Source organism: Stegodyphus dumicola, chromosome 2, assembly GCF_044657685.1.
Source record: "Stegodyphus dumicola isolate Sdum_Otavi_A_Nest chromosome 2, ASM4465768v1".
Classification (NCBI taxonomy): domain Eukaryota; kingdom Metazoa; phylum Arthropoda; class Arachnida; order Araneae; family Eresidae; genus Stegodyphus; species Stegodyphus dumicola.
In genome coordinates, this window is record NC_140769.1 from 34635435 (window position 1) to 34649278 (window position 13844).

The following is a 13844-nucleotide window of genomic DNA, read 5'->3' on the forward strand; positions in this document are numbered from 1 at the left end:
AGCGTAATGAATAAATTATTATCTCTCCTGAAACAGAAAAATATTACTTATTTGCTAAAAAGGAGACACGAGAACTCATGAATTGAATATGGAATATCTGAAAGTAAGGAATACTGGGAGTATCAGATAAAATGCCTGCAAGAAGCATATATCTGTAACTAAAACAATAGCAATAAATGAATGAAACATGGCATGTATCAAAGCAGAAATAAATTGGCCAAGAGACTGAAAGGATATTAACGCGGACAGAAATTTATAAAATGAATAATAAATATAAAAATATAATATTAAATATGAAATATAAAAATAATTTTCAATCTGAATAATGTCAGCTTGCAATCTAAGACCTCAAAAAATGAGTTTCCCACTGTAAAATCTAAAGTAAAAAAAAGAAAATATAAAATATTAGAAATATGTCTCTCCTTCTCTTAAATAAAAATAATATTTACTGTCGCAAAATCATAAAACAAAATCTTTACTACTGAAAAAAAAATAACTGAAATTAATTTCAATTTTTAAAGGTTCCGGTATTTGAATCTGCATTTCTTTCATAAACATCATTCCGTATAAACAGAAATATATTAAATTTTAAATTAGTGTATTACAGTTTATACAATATATAATACTCAAGCTGCATGCATCTGTTCATGACAGATGGAGTATATACTCAATATGTGGGTTACCATTCTATTTTATTCTGTATGCAAATATTAGGTTACAAAAGTAAATTTAGAAACTTTGCTGTAGATATCGCATTAAATTTTAGAAAAGTTATTTTATTTATTACATTTATTGCAAAGAAAAAATAATTATTCACCTTTCTATATTGACGGACAATGCGCACTTGTATCAATATCGAAGATAAATAAAAGATATTAAGCGTCAACGACTGGGAACAATATGTTCTGTTGTTCCTAAGGTTTATTTCTGAAGGACAGAAGTTCATTTCTGATTAAAAGCAATAAAAATTCTTCGATTTGATAATAAATATAAAGAGTAATCAATGTTGTAGTAAGGTAGCAATTGTTTTATTGTGAGTCGAATTAAATAATTTGACAAATTCTGTAATTTATTTTACGTAAAAATTAAAAAAAAAATCAAAGAAACATAAGGCAGATGTAAACAAATAACGGAAACTTTGTTTTTAAATGTTTACATCACTTATGAATCTTTACACAGATAATATTGCTTCTAATCCTGTGTGACAAAAGCTGAAGAACTTAAATTCAATTTTAAGAATGAAATGTAAACTATTTTAATAATTACCAGATATAGTAACAAAAAGAAACTTGCATTATATTAAAGCAAAAGTTAAAAGCAGATGATATTTTTGAGAAAAATATTAATAACATATAAAGGAAAAATTACCTTTATATTCTGCAATTAACGAAAACTCGAAAGGGGGGAGTATGTAAGGTAGTTCTTCCGTCTTCCTAGTGTGCCTTCGTGGTGTAGTCGTTCTGCACGCTGGGCCGGTATTTCAGAGGTATTTCGATTCCCGGCGAAGGCGTTGCTAATTTTTCAATATCTCTTGTTCCAAAAAAAAAAAAAAATCCTAATGTCTTTACAAGTTTTTACACAATAAATTCTTCGTTTAGTATCCACAGAGCCTGGCTGGAAATTATTCATGATCTTTAAGTGCAGCCATTACCAGAAAAAAAAGGATCAATACCAGCTTGGATAACATTTGGGGATTCACGACAAAAAAAATGATGAATTTCTGATGTATTATTTATTATACTTCCAGTCTAAACTACATCTTCGCTTTCTATGTAAACTCACACTAATTTGCACGCTGGAGAAGTTGACAGAAGAAATAAAAGTTACAGGAAAGAGTTTATATAAAAGTTATAATTAATTAAAAATGAGCCAAATTCGTCTGTTTCAAGATAGTTAAAGAAACACACTTAAGCCGCAACCGCAGATGTGAGCTCTAGCGTCTAATGTTCAGACGCTTCTTTTCAATTTCGCTTCTTTGAATGACTTTTCAGTTAAATGTCTATACTCTATTGGTTTCATGAAGGCTTTTAAATTTTGTGCTACATTAAAAAAAGTTTTAATGAAGAGAAGAGAATGAAAATTATGAAAATTAAAACTGTAACCCTAATTTAAATCAAAATATTTTATATATTTATGCGAATAAGTATTAAAAATGACGAAAAAAAGCTTTCTGTTTTATTTTTTTTATTTATGTAAGGCAGCTAATCGGAAGCAAAATAAGAATAACCATAACAAAGAAAACTTTAGATATACTAATATAGTAAAACGTGTATTTGAACAAATCATAAGGTGCGAATTTTATAAATACATATTTTAAATTAAATTTTTTAAGTCTTACCATCTTCTGATACACTTGCCGGCCTGTACGTTAGCTTATTCCGAAACAATTCCGGATCAACACCAGCTTGTTCTTCCTGTGAAATTAAATTAATTAGTAATTTTAGTCTATAATCGATAATTATATGAACTAATATTTTTTAAATCTGTAATAACATTAATAATATTTTTGTTAATTATTTAATTGAAGCATAAAGGTAACTAGGTACTTGTGTGCTATCCGGTGCCTGGCGATAAATCACCCCACAGTACCACCTACAACAGCAACGTATAGGATTACTTCAATATTTATAGCAGAGCTATCTTGGGTTAGCTTATAGCGTTGAGGTAAGCTTTTAGAAGAATAAGTGTCATGGGTCGTATTGTTAGTGCTGTATCCTCAGGTGCTAGCTAATTCGCAATTACTAGTAATTATAATTGTATTACAGCAATTAGCTAGTAAAATTAAAATGAATAAGAATGCACTGCAAATTAATGAACACACACTTTTTTGTGATAAAAGCGATATATAACATTGAATGGGAACTAAAAATTTTGGTTAATCTTCAATTAGAAAAAGAGGTTTCTTTGGGAAATACTGGCAAAATATGACGACAAATTTTCCTTTCTAATATTACCCCTAGCTTAATAGTACCGTCATTTAAATAATTTCCCAACAGTCTCTTAAATTCCTGTCGCCAGCTAAAAGTGAAACGATTTTTTTTTTCGGATGGTCTTTTTGCAAATTAAAATACTTTTACTTAATTATTAGAAACAATAACAAAAAGTGCATTATCTCTTTCTCTCTCTATATATATATACATACATTGATAAAAGTAGTAAAACATTACTTCATCATCTTTATTCAAGACTTCTTCTAGCAAATATTTCAATCTATGTGAATTTTTTTCTAATATTTAATTATTGCAGTTTTATTAAACTCAGTTTAATTTATCATAAAATTATAAATGATTTGATTTCTATGCATGAGGAGCATTAGTATCCAAGGAAAAAATTTTATCTCTTTGAAAAAATTCAAACTCAAGATGTATTCCAAATTTTGGTTTTTGCAATAAGATTATTTCAGAGATAGTGTAATTAATTAATTATCTAAGAGCCGTAATAACATAAACTAAAATTTACAATTAATTCTGAACATAATGCCTACTTTAATTTCCCACATTCGGCTTATTTTATATGGTGTGCTATTCACTTGTCATTCAATGGCGTATTAAAAGATTAGAACAAACACCATCACTTACATCTCTCAAGGCAAACGTAATTTCGAGATTGTTAGAAAAGTTCTCCCGGAACTCTGGATACATGTCCAAGACATCCAGGAGATCTTCCCGTAAGATTTTATGTAGGTCGCAGTAAGTCAGCGCCCTCACATTAGAACTCGATTTTCCGACACTCGTGTGAATACATGGGTTCTCTCCGAAAATATCGTCTTTACCTAGAGAGAAAAAAAATACTAAATTAGAATCATGATTATAAATTCATATATGTATATATATATATATATATATCCATCTGATTTCTATTAGAAATATTCTTATGCAAGCAAACTTCAAAACTGTCCAGTCTGTGAATGAGACATTATCGCATACACCTAATTAAACACTATAAGCAAAAGTACCCCACAATAATCAGAATGAAAATACTACAAGCGGATGTTTTGCATTTACGGATCATGCCACTCGGCCTTAGTAGCTTAGGATTTTCCCCACCTCTTGTTGTTGTTAACAATCTAAATTGTCTGACAAAGGTCAGCCTCAAACCCACGGCATTCACTGTGGCAAGGAGTCATATGCGCCTGTTGTTGGCAAGAAGAGCCTTGAACAACATATAGGTGACAGCCCGACTTAAATTTAGACACGCCCCCAGTTTCGAGAATGAGCACCTTACGAGGGGATGGGTCCGAAAGGCTCCCACCCCTCTTCCCCCTCCGATAACCTCTCGAAAGGACTTTCGGCTCCCTGCATATTTAGAGTGCCATTGTGCCGCACAAACACAATACCTTTACAGGCATCCCTGCCTCCTCCGGGATTCGAACCCGGGCCCTTCAGTGTGGAAGCCAAAGTCACCAGCCACTATCCGGTTGGGGAGTTTTTCGCCTTCTATATGGCAAATGGCATCAACCCGAGAAGAGTTGTTTGTCCTCGGTGCCGATTTGCGTACGTTCTGGCTCACAGAGTCCTGCTATTTTTGAAAAGTGAATGAACAATGAATAATGAATGTAAATGAAATTTTGTAGGAATAGTTACAGCTGAAACCGTTGTTATACTTCCGTGAAACCTTTAAAGATGATACTTTGAGTAACGCGTATGTACACGAGTAGTTTCCCCTACTCGATGATGGCAACAGCTCAAATAAAGAATACTAGACTTGGCCGCCGCTTGAATAGCGAATAGTGTGGTGCATGTGTCTCAGTCACGCTACTATCAACTCTTCTTTTTCTCTCTGTCACTTTTTTCTTTGGATAAAGAAAGCTCTCACAAAGCAATTCAGTAAATAAGGGAAAAAAACGGTCATGGGGATCTGGTAGGGGGGGAAACGTTGCTCGCTTTGAATAATATTCTAGGTCAAAAATTTCAGAACTGTTTCTACGTTCCCAGCGGAAACGTTAAAAAAGTGCAGTGAAGCTAATGAACAGAATTTTGAAGTCACTTAAAGTATATAAGTGTAACTGCTTGTGAAGATTTATTTAATTTACTTATTATTATTTTATACTGAAGTAGCCTTTTCTATCCCTCTTGCTTTCAACTCATACATTCTTGCCAGAATGCAAGCTGTCTAGAGTGCGTGTGTTCATATGAAGTAGAAAAAGTTAGTATTTAAGGAAAGCTCTTGGAAGGTGAAATCAGAGCGTGTTCTGCTTGCCTAAAGGCCACGTTGCTATCTTTGATTTTCTAGCCATTAGATTTATATGGCGTTGAGCTGTTCTTGCCATTAGATTCGTTTACGCAGGCTTTTCCAGTCAGAGTTAGCTTGCGCGATAGTTAACCTGCGAAGCCATTAGGCTGACTCAGTTTCATTCAGTTTTAAGTTACTCATTACCTTTCGAGTTAAGCCAAAAGTACTGGCTTTTGTAAGCACTAATTGGTGCCACTGAATTTTATTTGAGATGGTAAAGTGGTCTTTGCACCCTTCTGACTTTGTAATACTTTAAGACTTAGTGATTATTAACTAAACGGTCTTCTAACGTTGAGCTCATTTTATGATACAAGACGTTATATTGCATATGCTTAAAAATAATTCCCTATATTTTGGGGTATTGTCAGCCCAAGGTGGCTTATTTACTAATCCTGCTAATATTGGATAAGCATGAATAGTAAATTTAAGTCCTTGAAGCCCTGATTCCTGAAAATATTCGTTATTCGAAAACTCGAATCTCCATCATGTTCTCATTATTCGAAGTTTTCCTATCCTAGCCTAAAATCTGTAAAACATTTTAACTCAAAGCTTTGGAAATATTAATTTTATTGATCCCTAATAAAAACATTCATTAAAGAAAGAACTCGATTGTTGCAATTTCAATAATAAATGAATTTTGGTTCTACGTTTTCTGATCTCTAATCTAATTTCTTTCAGACATACGCTAATTCCCAAATGTTATTTCTCCCTCTGCATCTGCTTTGATTAAAAAGATTCTAGGAAAGAAAGAAAATGAGAACAATTTGGTCTGCTACTCAAGTATTTTTTCTCAAATTATGAAAAAAAAAAAAGAACCTCAGGATATATATGAATTTTGACTGAGTACTCAGACTTACTAAATTTCGTTTGTTTCTTCATAATAAATATAATTCATGATAAAATTTATTATTATTAAAAGCTTTTTAAAATCCTTTTTACTAAACGCAGATTTTAAATTTTGTTTCAAAAACATTAAATATTAAGTAATCCTTTCCCTTTCTTATTGTTGTTCTTATATTTAAGGAACTGAGTGGCACAAGATAAAAGTAACATGATAGACCTGCTTGCAATGGTGGGTTTTAAATCGATATAGTAGTCATAGAGAAATGGAAGCGAATCGAATCTTATGTACTAATTCTTATGTAAGTCATTTTTATATACTTGAAATTCTGTTTATGCTATAAAAATTGCTATATGGGAGCACCAATATATTATATTTTTTTTTTCACATATGATCAAGGAAGAATGTTATGATAGTCAAAACGATCACTTATACTTTTAGAGAATTTATCAAAAGCATACAATTTAAAAAAAAGTTTCTGCTATATTTGATTTCATAATTTTTATCTACGGAATGCCGGAAAGTAATAAATAGCTGCTGTTGTCTTGTGTGGCGTCATCTGTTAGCAAAGATGAGAAGTGCGGAGACATGAGGCTCCAGTGTCCTTCACGATGGTACATGACCTTGAGTGTCGAACTAGGTTTTATCGCAGAGAAGTTGAACATATGACAAAAAGCATGCTTCGGCCTAGGTTGCCGATATTAGGATGTTTTTCATAGTGACATCACTTGATTGGTCAACGGGACCTGCATATAAAAAGGAAGGAAAACCATTGTCTCTGGATGAAGGAAAGTTAAACTTTCTACTTACTATTACTCCGATTTTATCATCACTTATAATCAAGGGCAACTAACACTAAAGGATAAATTTTTGATTTGAAACTCCGTCGGTGCCGGTAATAGCCAAAGAGCTTAAAAAAAAATCGAACGAGATTTGAAAAAAAAAAGTTCAGCAAATTAGGTAATTATATTTTTCAAGGACCTACAATTGAATAATATTTTTCAGGCTATCTGACGGTGTAAGGGCCGACATTTTATACTAATTAGTTTAACCATTTAACAAGGATTTATGAGAAAAATCCAACTTTAAATAAAAACAAAATCTGTAATTCAGATAACATATAGAGATATTAGGACTTTTGATGCTGAGAGACGTGAAAAATGAACAATGCCCTCGCCGGAACTCGAACCTCGGACCTTTTGAATATGCGCCGAGAGATATATAGAGATGCTAAGAAGGCAGGAGAAATAACTTATATAATACCCATTTTGAAAGGCGAGTGGGGATTAAGGGATCCAATCGCCAAATCCTGATGGTGGAGAATCATCATCCACCACCTTTTTTAGTTAGTACCACTGTAGAGACATTAAGATTTGTGATGCTGAGAGACGTGAAAAATGAGCAATGCCCTCTCCAGGACTCGAATCTTGAACCCCTCGAATACGCACCGAATGTGCTGACCATAACACCATGAAGGCACGCTAAGACGGCAGGAGAAATATTTTATAAACAATCCTGAAATATATCCAGAAAGTTAAGTTGGATTAAAATTAATTTTAAGATTTGACCCAGACAAATGTAAGGAGTGAAACTAAATAGAAAAGAAAAAGAATGAAGGAATGATATCTAGGTAAGACTAGTTAATCACAGCGTAACACTAAAAATGGAGGTGATGAGGTACAAATGTACCGAAACTGTACACTAAGAAAGGTAAATTCTTTATTATATTATACACTAAGAAAGGTAATATCTTTATTATATTGACAAAGGGAGTAAGATCAACGAGGAATTACGAAGTGCGTTTACTAGCAACTTCACCGTAATAACTCGTGGAACCCTGCTATTTTTTAGGTCGTACGGGCAAACAAAAACGAATACCTTCTACTACAAGAAACTCGGTTCGTCTTAATTTACTTCTACATTAATATTAGCTGATGTGAATTCTAACTTTCTACGATCAGAGAAAGACAATATTATAACACTAATGTGCTAATGTGGCTGGAAAGCATCAATTTTCATAATAGAAGGTTGAGCTGAATAGATCTTCTGTTTTCTCCTATTCCATCAATGTTCAGAACTTTTCTCACTAAATTACTTAGCCTTTATTTTCTCGTGATTCCTCATTACTGTCTGGTGATGTCTTCGGTAAAGATAATTTGCGCAAATTGTTCTTTCTGCTGCTATTGATAATGCACTAAGGACCAAATAAATCTTTCTACTACCTCCGTGGAATGAACAGAGCTAACAGAAATTCGTATTACGTAAATCTACAAGACTATTTGCTTTCTGAATTTTCTAATAAAGCAATAAATGATGAAGAATTTCATTATATGTCTTAAATTTAAGTATGCCAAGAGAGACAGTTAAAAGTTGAAAACTGAAAAGTAAATTTTATATTGACTTAAAATATAAAATTAATGTTTCAGCTTATACAGCTTATTTAACACAATTATTACAGTCTTTCTGTGTCAAATTTTAGACATGAAATTGGTTCAATGATCAACAATGTAACATTTTGTTAAATATTGACCGTGATATATACTGCGACTTATTTTAATATTTTTACATATGCAACTATAGAACACAGAAACCTACTTGCATTAAATGTGCAGATTTAACTTGTAGAACAAACAGACTATTAAATACACACTCGACCATAGACACTATTTACTACACTGTTCAATGTACCGACAACCAACTGAACGCATCGAGAGAAATACAGTGCATTTCCCATTAAAATGCGCTGTACAATACTTTCAGAAGCATGATAAATAAGAGAAAAAAATCTGATGTGTACACCACATGACTTCCTTGTGCAGAATATTAAATTATACGCATTTTTTCTTCCATTTCATTTAAACTTATTAGATTGAATTAAACCTACCTCGCCGACACCGCATAAAGCACAATAGAATAAATGCATTCTTTAAAATTCACTTTGTTTACCATAGCGACACTCTGGCGCTAGGTTTACTTAACAGTATTGTATTTCGTTCATATTATAACTCAGAATGCACAAAATTTATAAAGAATTATCTAATCGTTGCCACATGTTCTATTCAAATACTATAATGAAGCTAGAACGATGTATAAAAGAAATTAAGCAAACAAAACAAAAAAGAAATAGTTTATCACAGACGATTGAGCATTTCTCATTAAATTAATTCAGTTTTCACTTCGCGACAAGGCAGAAATACATAAAAACTCAAAATATCCGTATTAAAAATTACAAAGTAAATCTTAAACGCTCATTTCCTCGAAAAAATTCCAGAAAGGATTAAGCATGATTTAAATAATAAATGAAGGCGTTATCTTTGTTGTTGCGAAGCTAAGTTTCTCTAGATTGGCAACAAATCCGCTATCCTGCTGTTTGAAATGGAAACAAGAGCAATGGCCGCCATCAAAAACATTATTAGGCTTAGTGCCACTTAAACAATTTTAAAATTGTTGATAATTCTAAAAATATTGCATACAGATTTACTAAAGGCATAAAAACCTTAACCGGAAGATAAGAACAACATAATTTAATCATTTTTAAAGCAAAAAATTTACAATTTACAAACATATAAGAGTAAAGAAACTGAGATCACTGAGCCGGGTAACAGAGTGGATATATATATAAATATATTTATATACGTTTGGTGCGGCCGATTGCAACCAAAATACGAGGTGCATATCTACATGTTATAGCAGTCCTATATACAAAATTTCAACGTTCTGAGGCTACTCGTTTTTGAGTTATGCGAGATACGTACGTACATGCGTTCGTACAGACGCCACGAAAAATTCTTTTCAGAATTCATTTTAAAGCAGTTTTATAATTTTTTTGGAGGAAAAGAGTGTTTTATTCTGTCCTTACGTACATATATCACGGAAATACATCGTTAAATTGCATTTGAAAGAGGTCAAAATGGGATATTTTCGTTGAAATATGCTTCTTGAACTTTTTCGAGATTACAATACTTCCTTTTTACTTCGTAGGAGGAAGTAAAAATGAACAATCCCATTAAATGCTTTCAAATAAATTTGCAATGGTCTAAAGCTGCTAGCATACAAGTGGCTACTTCCGCAATAGATTTTTTTCCTTTTACAAGAACCATACATCAAAGATGGAAAAGTAATTGGCTTTGCATTACAGTGGAGCGTATATCACAAAGAAGATCTAAATCAACAGCCACAAGCAGCAATAATCTTCTGCAATCCCAAACGGTCTCCAAGAATAATCAGTTTTGAAAGAGACCACTTAGCAATACTCCTACAGGTTCAAAATTTAACAGTTGGTCTAATTTCACATTGGTCCCTCACAATCAATGATTTAAATAGCATAACTAGGTTTATTGATAGAATGAATCAAGACTACAGAAATCCTAAGAAAATATCTGCAGGTGACTTTGGTAACTTTATAACACCAACTGGGGATACGCCACTACAGACTTTAAAAGCCGCTTTCTGGAAGGCTTCTTATATTCATATTATTTGATAAAACGTAATATACCTGATAGCCCTTCTTCATTTGAAAACAATAATCCTTTTCTAGAAATGATTGCAAAATCTCCCAATTACCGTATTACAAACCGCCATCTCATACATGAATGGACAACAGAAGAATAAGGAAGTATTTCCGACCATAAATACATAACCTTTAAATTAAAATTCAGCATCTCCGCTACATCAATAAACGGTACAATATTCCGGATCAATAAACGGTACAATATCAATAATCGGTATAATATTCCGGATCGGAAAATAATTCCTTTCATAAAGAAATTCCGTACTCTCTTCATTAACCTAGAAAGGTAACTCAATCATACACAGACTAAAGAAGATTTTGAAGCACTCACAGAAACATTAATGGTTAATAAAGGAATTTGTTGCTGGAAATATCTGCCACAAAGACAAACTAAGAACCTTCGTACAATAAACTGGTGGAATAAAGAATTACACACACAACAAAAGTGCAAACATTACGAAAAAGACAAACAAGAAAAGCTTACAAAAGTATCAAAAAGAGCGTGCAGTATACTAACGCATGTCATCCAAGCCAAAACAAACTCCTGCAGAAAATTTTATATCCAAAGTAAGGATGTATATGACACGCTCGACAAAACAGCAACCAATAAGCTAAACAAATCAGCGCAGATTTGTTTGCTTCCGACAATAATTCCCAACGATAGCTACACAGACACCTTGAATAAATACTCGACACGGTCTTAACACTGCATAATGCCAATAAAGATACGCCAGTGCAGGAACAGAGAAGAAAATTTCCAACAAATTTGATAGTTCTAGTCGATTTCGATTTTACTAACGCAGAAATCCAAGATGTTCTTCGTTTTTTTTTTCCTAAAAATAAAGCCCCACGTCTAAATGGCATAAACTATTTAATAGTTAACGTGATCATCTACAGCATTATTTCTCAAATGTTACAACAAACGTCGGGATATTTCCATATTCCTTCAAAATAGGCCAATTCATACTCTTCTTAAAAAAGAACAAGGATGCAGCTCCCAACATTAGGCAAAATATTTGAAAAATTATTGATGAACAGACTTAAGTATCATTTGCATTAGAAGGATTACCTTAGCCCGTGTCAGTACGAATTACAACAGAACTATCAATTATGCACGCATTAACTGATATACGGAACAGAATTTTAGGAAATAAAATCTATGGAAAACATAGATTTATTAATATTGATTTAAAAAGTGTTTTGGACACCTTGTGGTGCTTAGCCATAAAACAAGCCTTAAGAAAGCAGAATACTCAGGTAACGTTTACAGAGCTTTGAGTAATTACCTAACGAATGGCCGGTTAATTATGGAACACAAAATGTATTATTAAATTTGATCAAAAAAGAGATTGCCCCAGGGTTCTTCAACGAACTCTTATTTGTAGAATGTGACCTTCAGTAAAATCCTTACCGCATCTTGGCCAGTACATAATTGAATATTTACCCACGTAGATGATGCAACCCTCATTGTAAGAGGAAAAACTGGAGCTGAATTACAGAAAGTTTCTACAGAAGTCTGCAATCAATTTCAGTCCCTTTGTAATGTTCTAAAATTGCAAACTGCTGACCAGAAATCGCAAATCCTCCTAATCCCTTCCTGATGCATCAACCATTTATAACTCTAAAAGGTAAGAGGTTGAAAATAGTAACATAAATAAATTACCCAGGCCTTACTTTTGACTAAAAATTAGCATGGATTCCGTATATCATGGAAATCAAAAAGTTCATCCTCATTATTGTTAAACAACTTCATTTATAAGGATAAGAAATGAGAATTAAATCCCCGCATTCGAAAGGTTCTATATTCAACAGTTGGAGAAAAATTCTAATATATAGTAAAGCAGAATGGGCTCAACCCATGCAATGACGCAAAATCAAATATCGGTCCATAATGCAGAGATCTATCTGAATTAACGTTACTAAAGCCTACTGCACAACTTTTATAAATGCACCTTTTTGCCCTTGCAGGGCTTTTATTTTTGCACATAAAAAATGCAGTCTGTCAACTAATCAAACGACTAGAAAAACCAGCAAACTTAGAAGATGAAGTATTTCTCCCAGGCAAATATGAAAGCCAAGCTCCACACAAATACATTCGTTAGAAAAAGACCAAAAAACAAAGCACAGCAACAATTCAACAACACAGATAGCACAGATTCCACCTCAGTTATAGAATTAGAAGTTTATACAATTGTTTCAAAGGCCATTCTATATACACGTGGAAAACAAATATCAAAATAGGAATAATATAATATCAAAATAGGAATTGATAGTCTCTCTTTATTACATGCAATTTTAAATCCACAACACCCGTCGCCAATATTTGCTGCCACAAAACGACCTACGAAAATGTAAAGATCACAATATCACATTGGAATTTTTTAAAGCATATTCTGGCAATGAGACAGCGGATCGTCTTGCGAAAGATGTTGCAACCGAAACACTGGCCGACCAAACTGAGATCTTATGGCCGAAAAGCCTAAAATTAAAAGCAAAAAGAGTGAGACCTTAGTGTTATATCCTAAAGAACGTATTATATGTATATGTAGATGCGTATTATGCTGCATATGTAGATATACACCGAAATATTAACAATTCGCAATTAGTAAGGCACATTTCGGGGCATGGTCCATTTCCCATTTATTTTGCACGATCTTTAATCAGTGACACAGAACTCTGCAGCTATGGAGAAGCATGAAATATAGAGCATTACGTTATGAGCTGCACTTTAATCAGTAGTTTACATCTAAAACTTCCAACAAAAAACAGACAGGCATATTGTAAATCTAGAGTAACAATCAAGCAACAATATTTAATTGAAAATGTTATCCCAGTCATGAAAAACTATCTGCTTTTGGAATAAACTTGTATAGCACGTCATAAATAGAAAAACATAAATTACACTACCTCTGCAGTAAACGAATTTTAAACTAGTCATTAATGTTTGGACTTTTGAATAGCTTTGAATATAAATTTTTCACCTATATATGTGTATTGTGTCATATATATTTATATACATATAATTTTCGAAATAAGGATAAGAGCTTGTTCTGATGTTACTGTCAGATTAGTGAGATAAGTCACAACAACATATTGTTGTATTCTTCTCCTGCCTTTCACATAATTCGATATCGCTTCATAACACCTATTTTCCTTTGTTATAAGTGTATAAAACTTTTCTCAAAACTATTATATAAAAATAACACATTTTTTATGTAATAATACTGGATCTTTTTACCACCAGACATTTGTGTAATTATA

The 13844-nt window shown here is 32.6% G+C and overlaps 1 protein-coding gene across 2 annotated transcripts in view; it reads right to left on the reverse strand.

Moving 5' to 3' along the window:
* Positions 1-13844, reverse strand: part of LOC118187877 (voltage-gated inwardly rectifying potassium channel KCNH6-like) — a 925365-nt gene that overhangs the window by 51684 nt on the left and 859837 nt on the right. For both annotated transcript variants that reach the window (XM_085810566.1, XM_085810565.1), the window contains 2 exons: positions 3579-3772; positions 2339-2414 (listed from right to left, as the gene is read on the reverse strand). In XM_085810566.1, coding sequence (XP_085666692.1) covers positions 2339-2414; positions 3579-3772 — 270 coding nt within the window. The remainder of the gene's footprint in view (positions 1-2338; positions 2415-3578; positions 3773-13844) is intronic.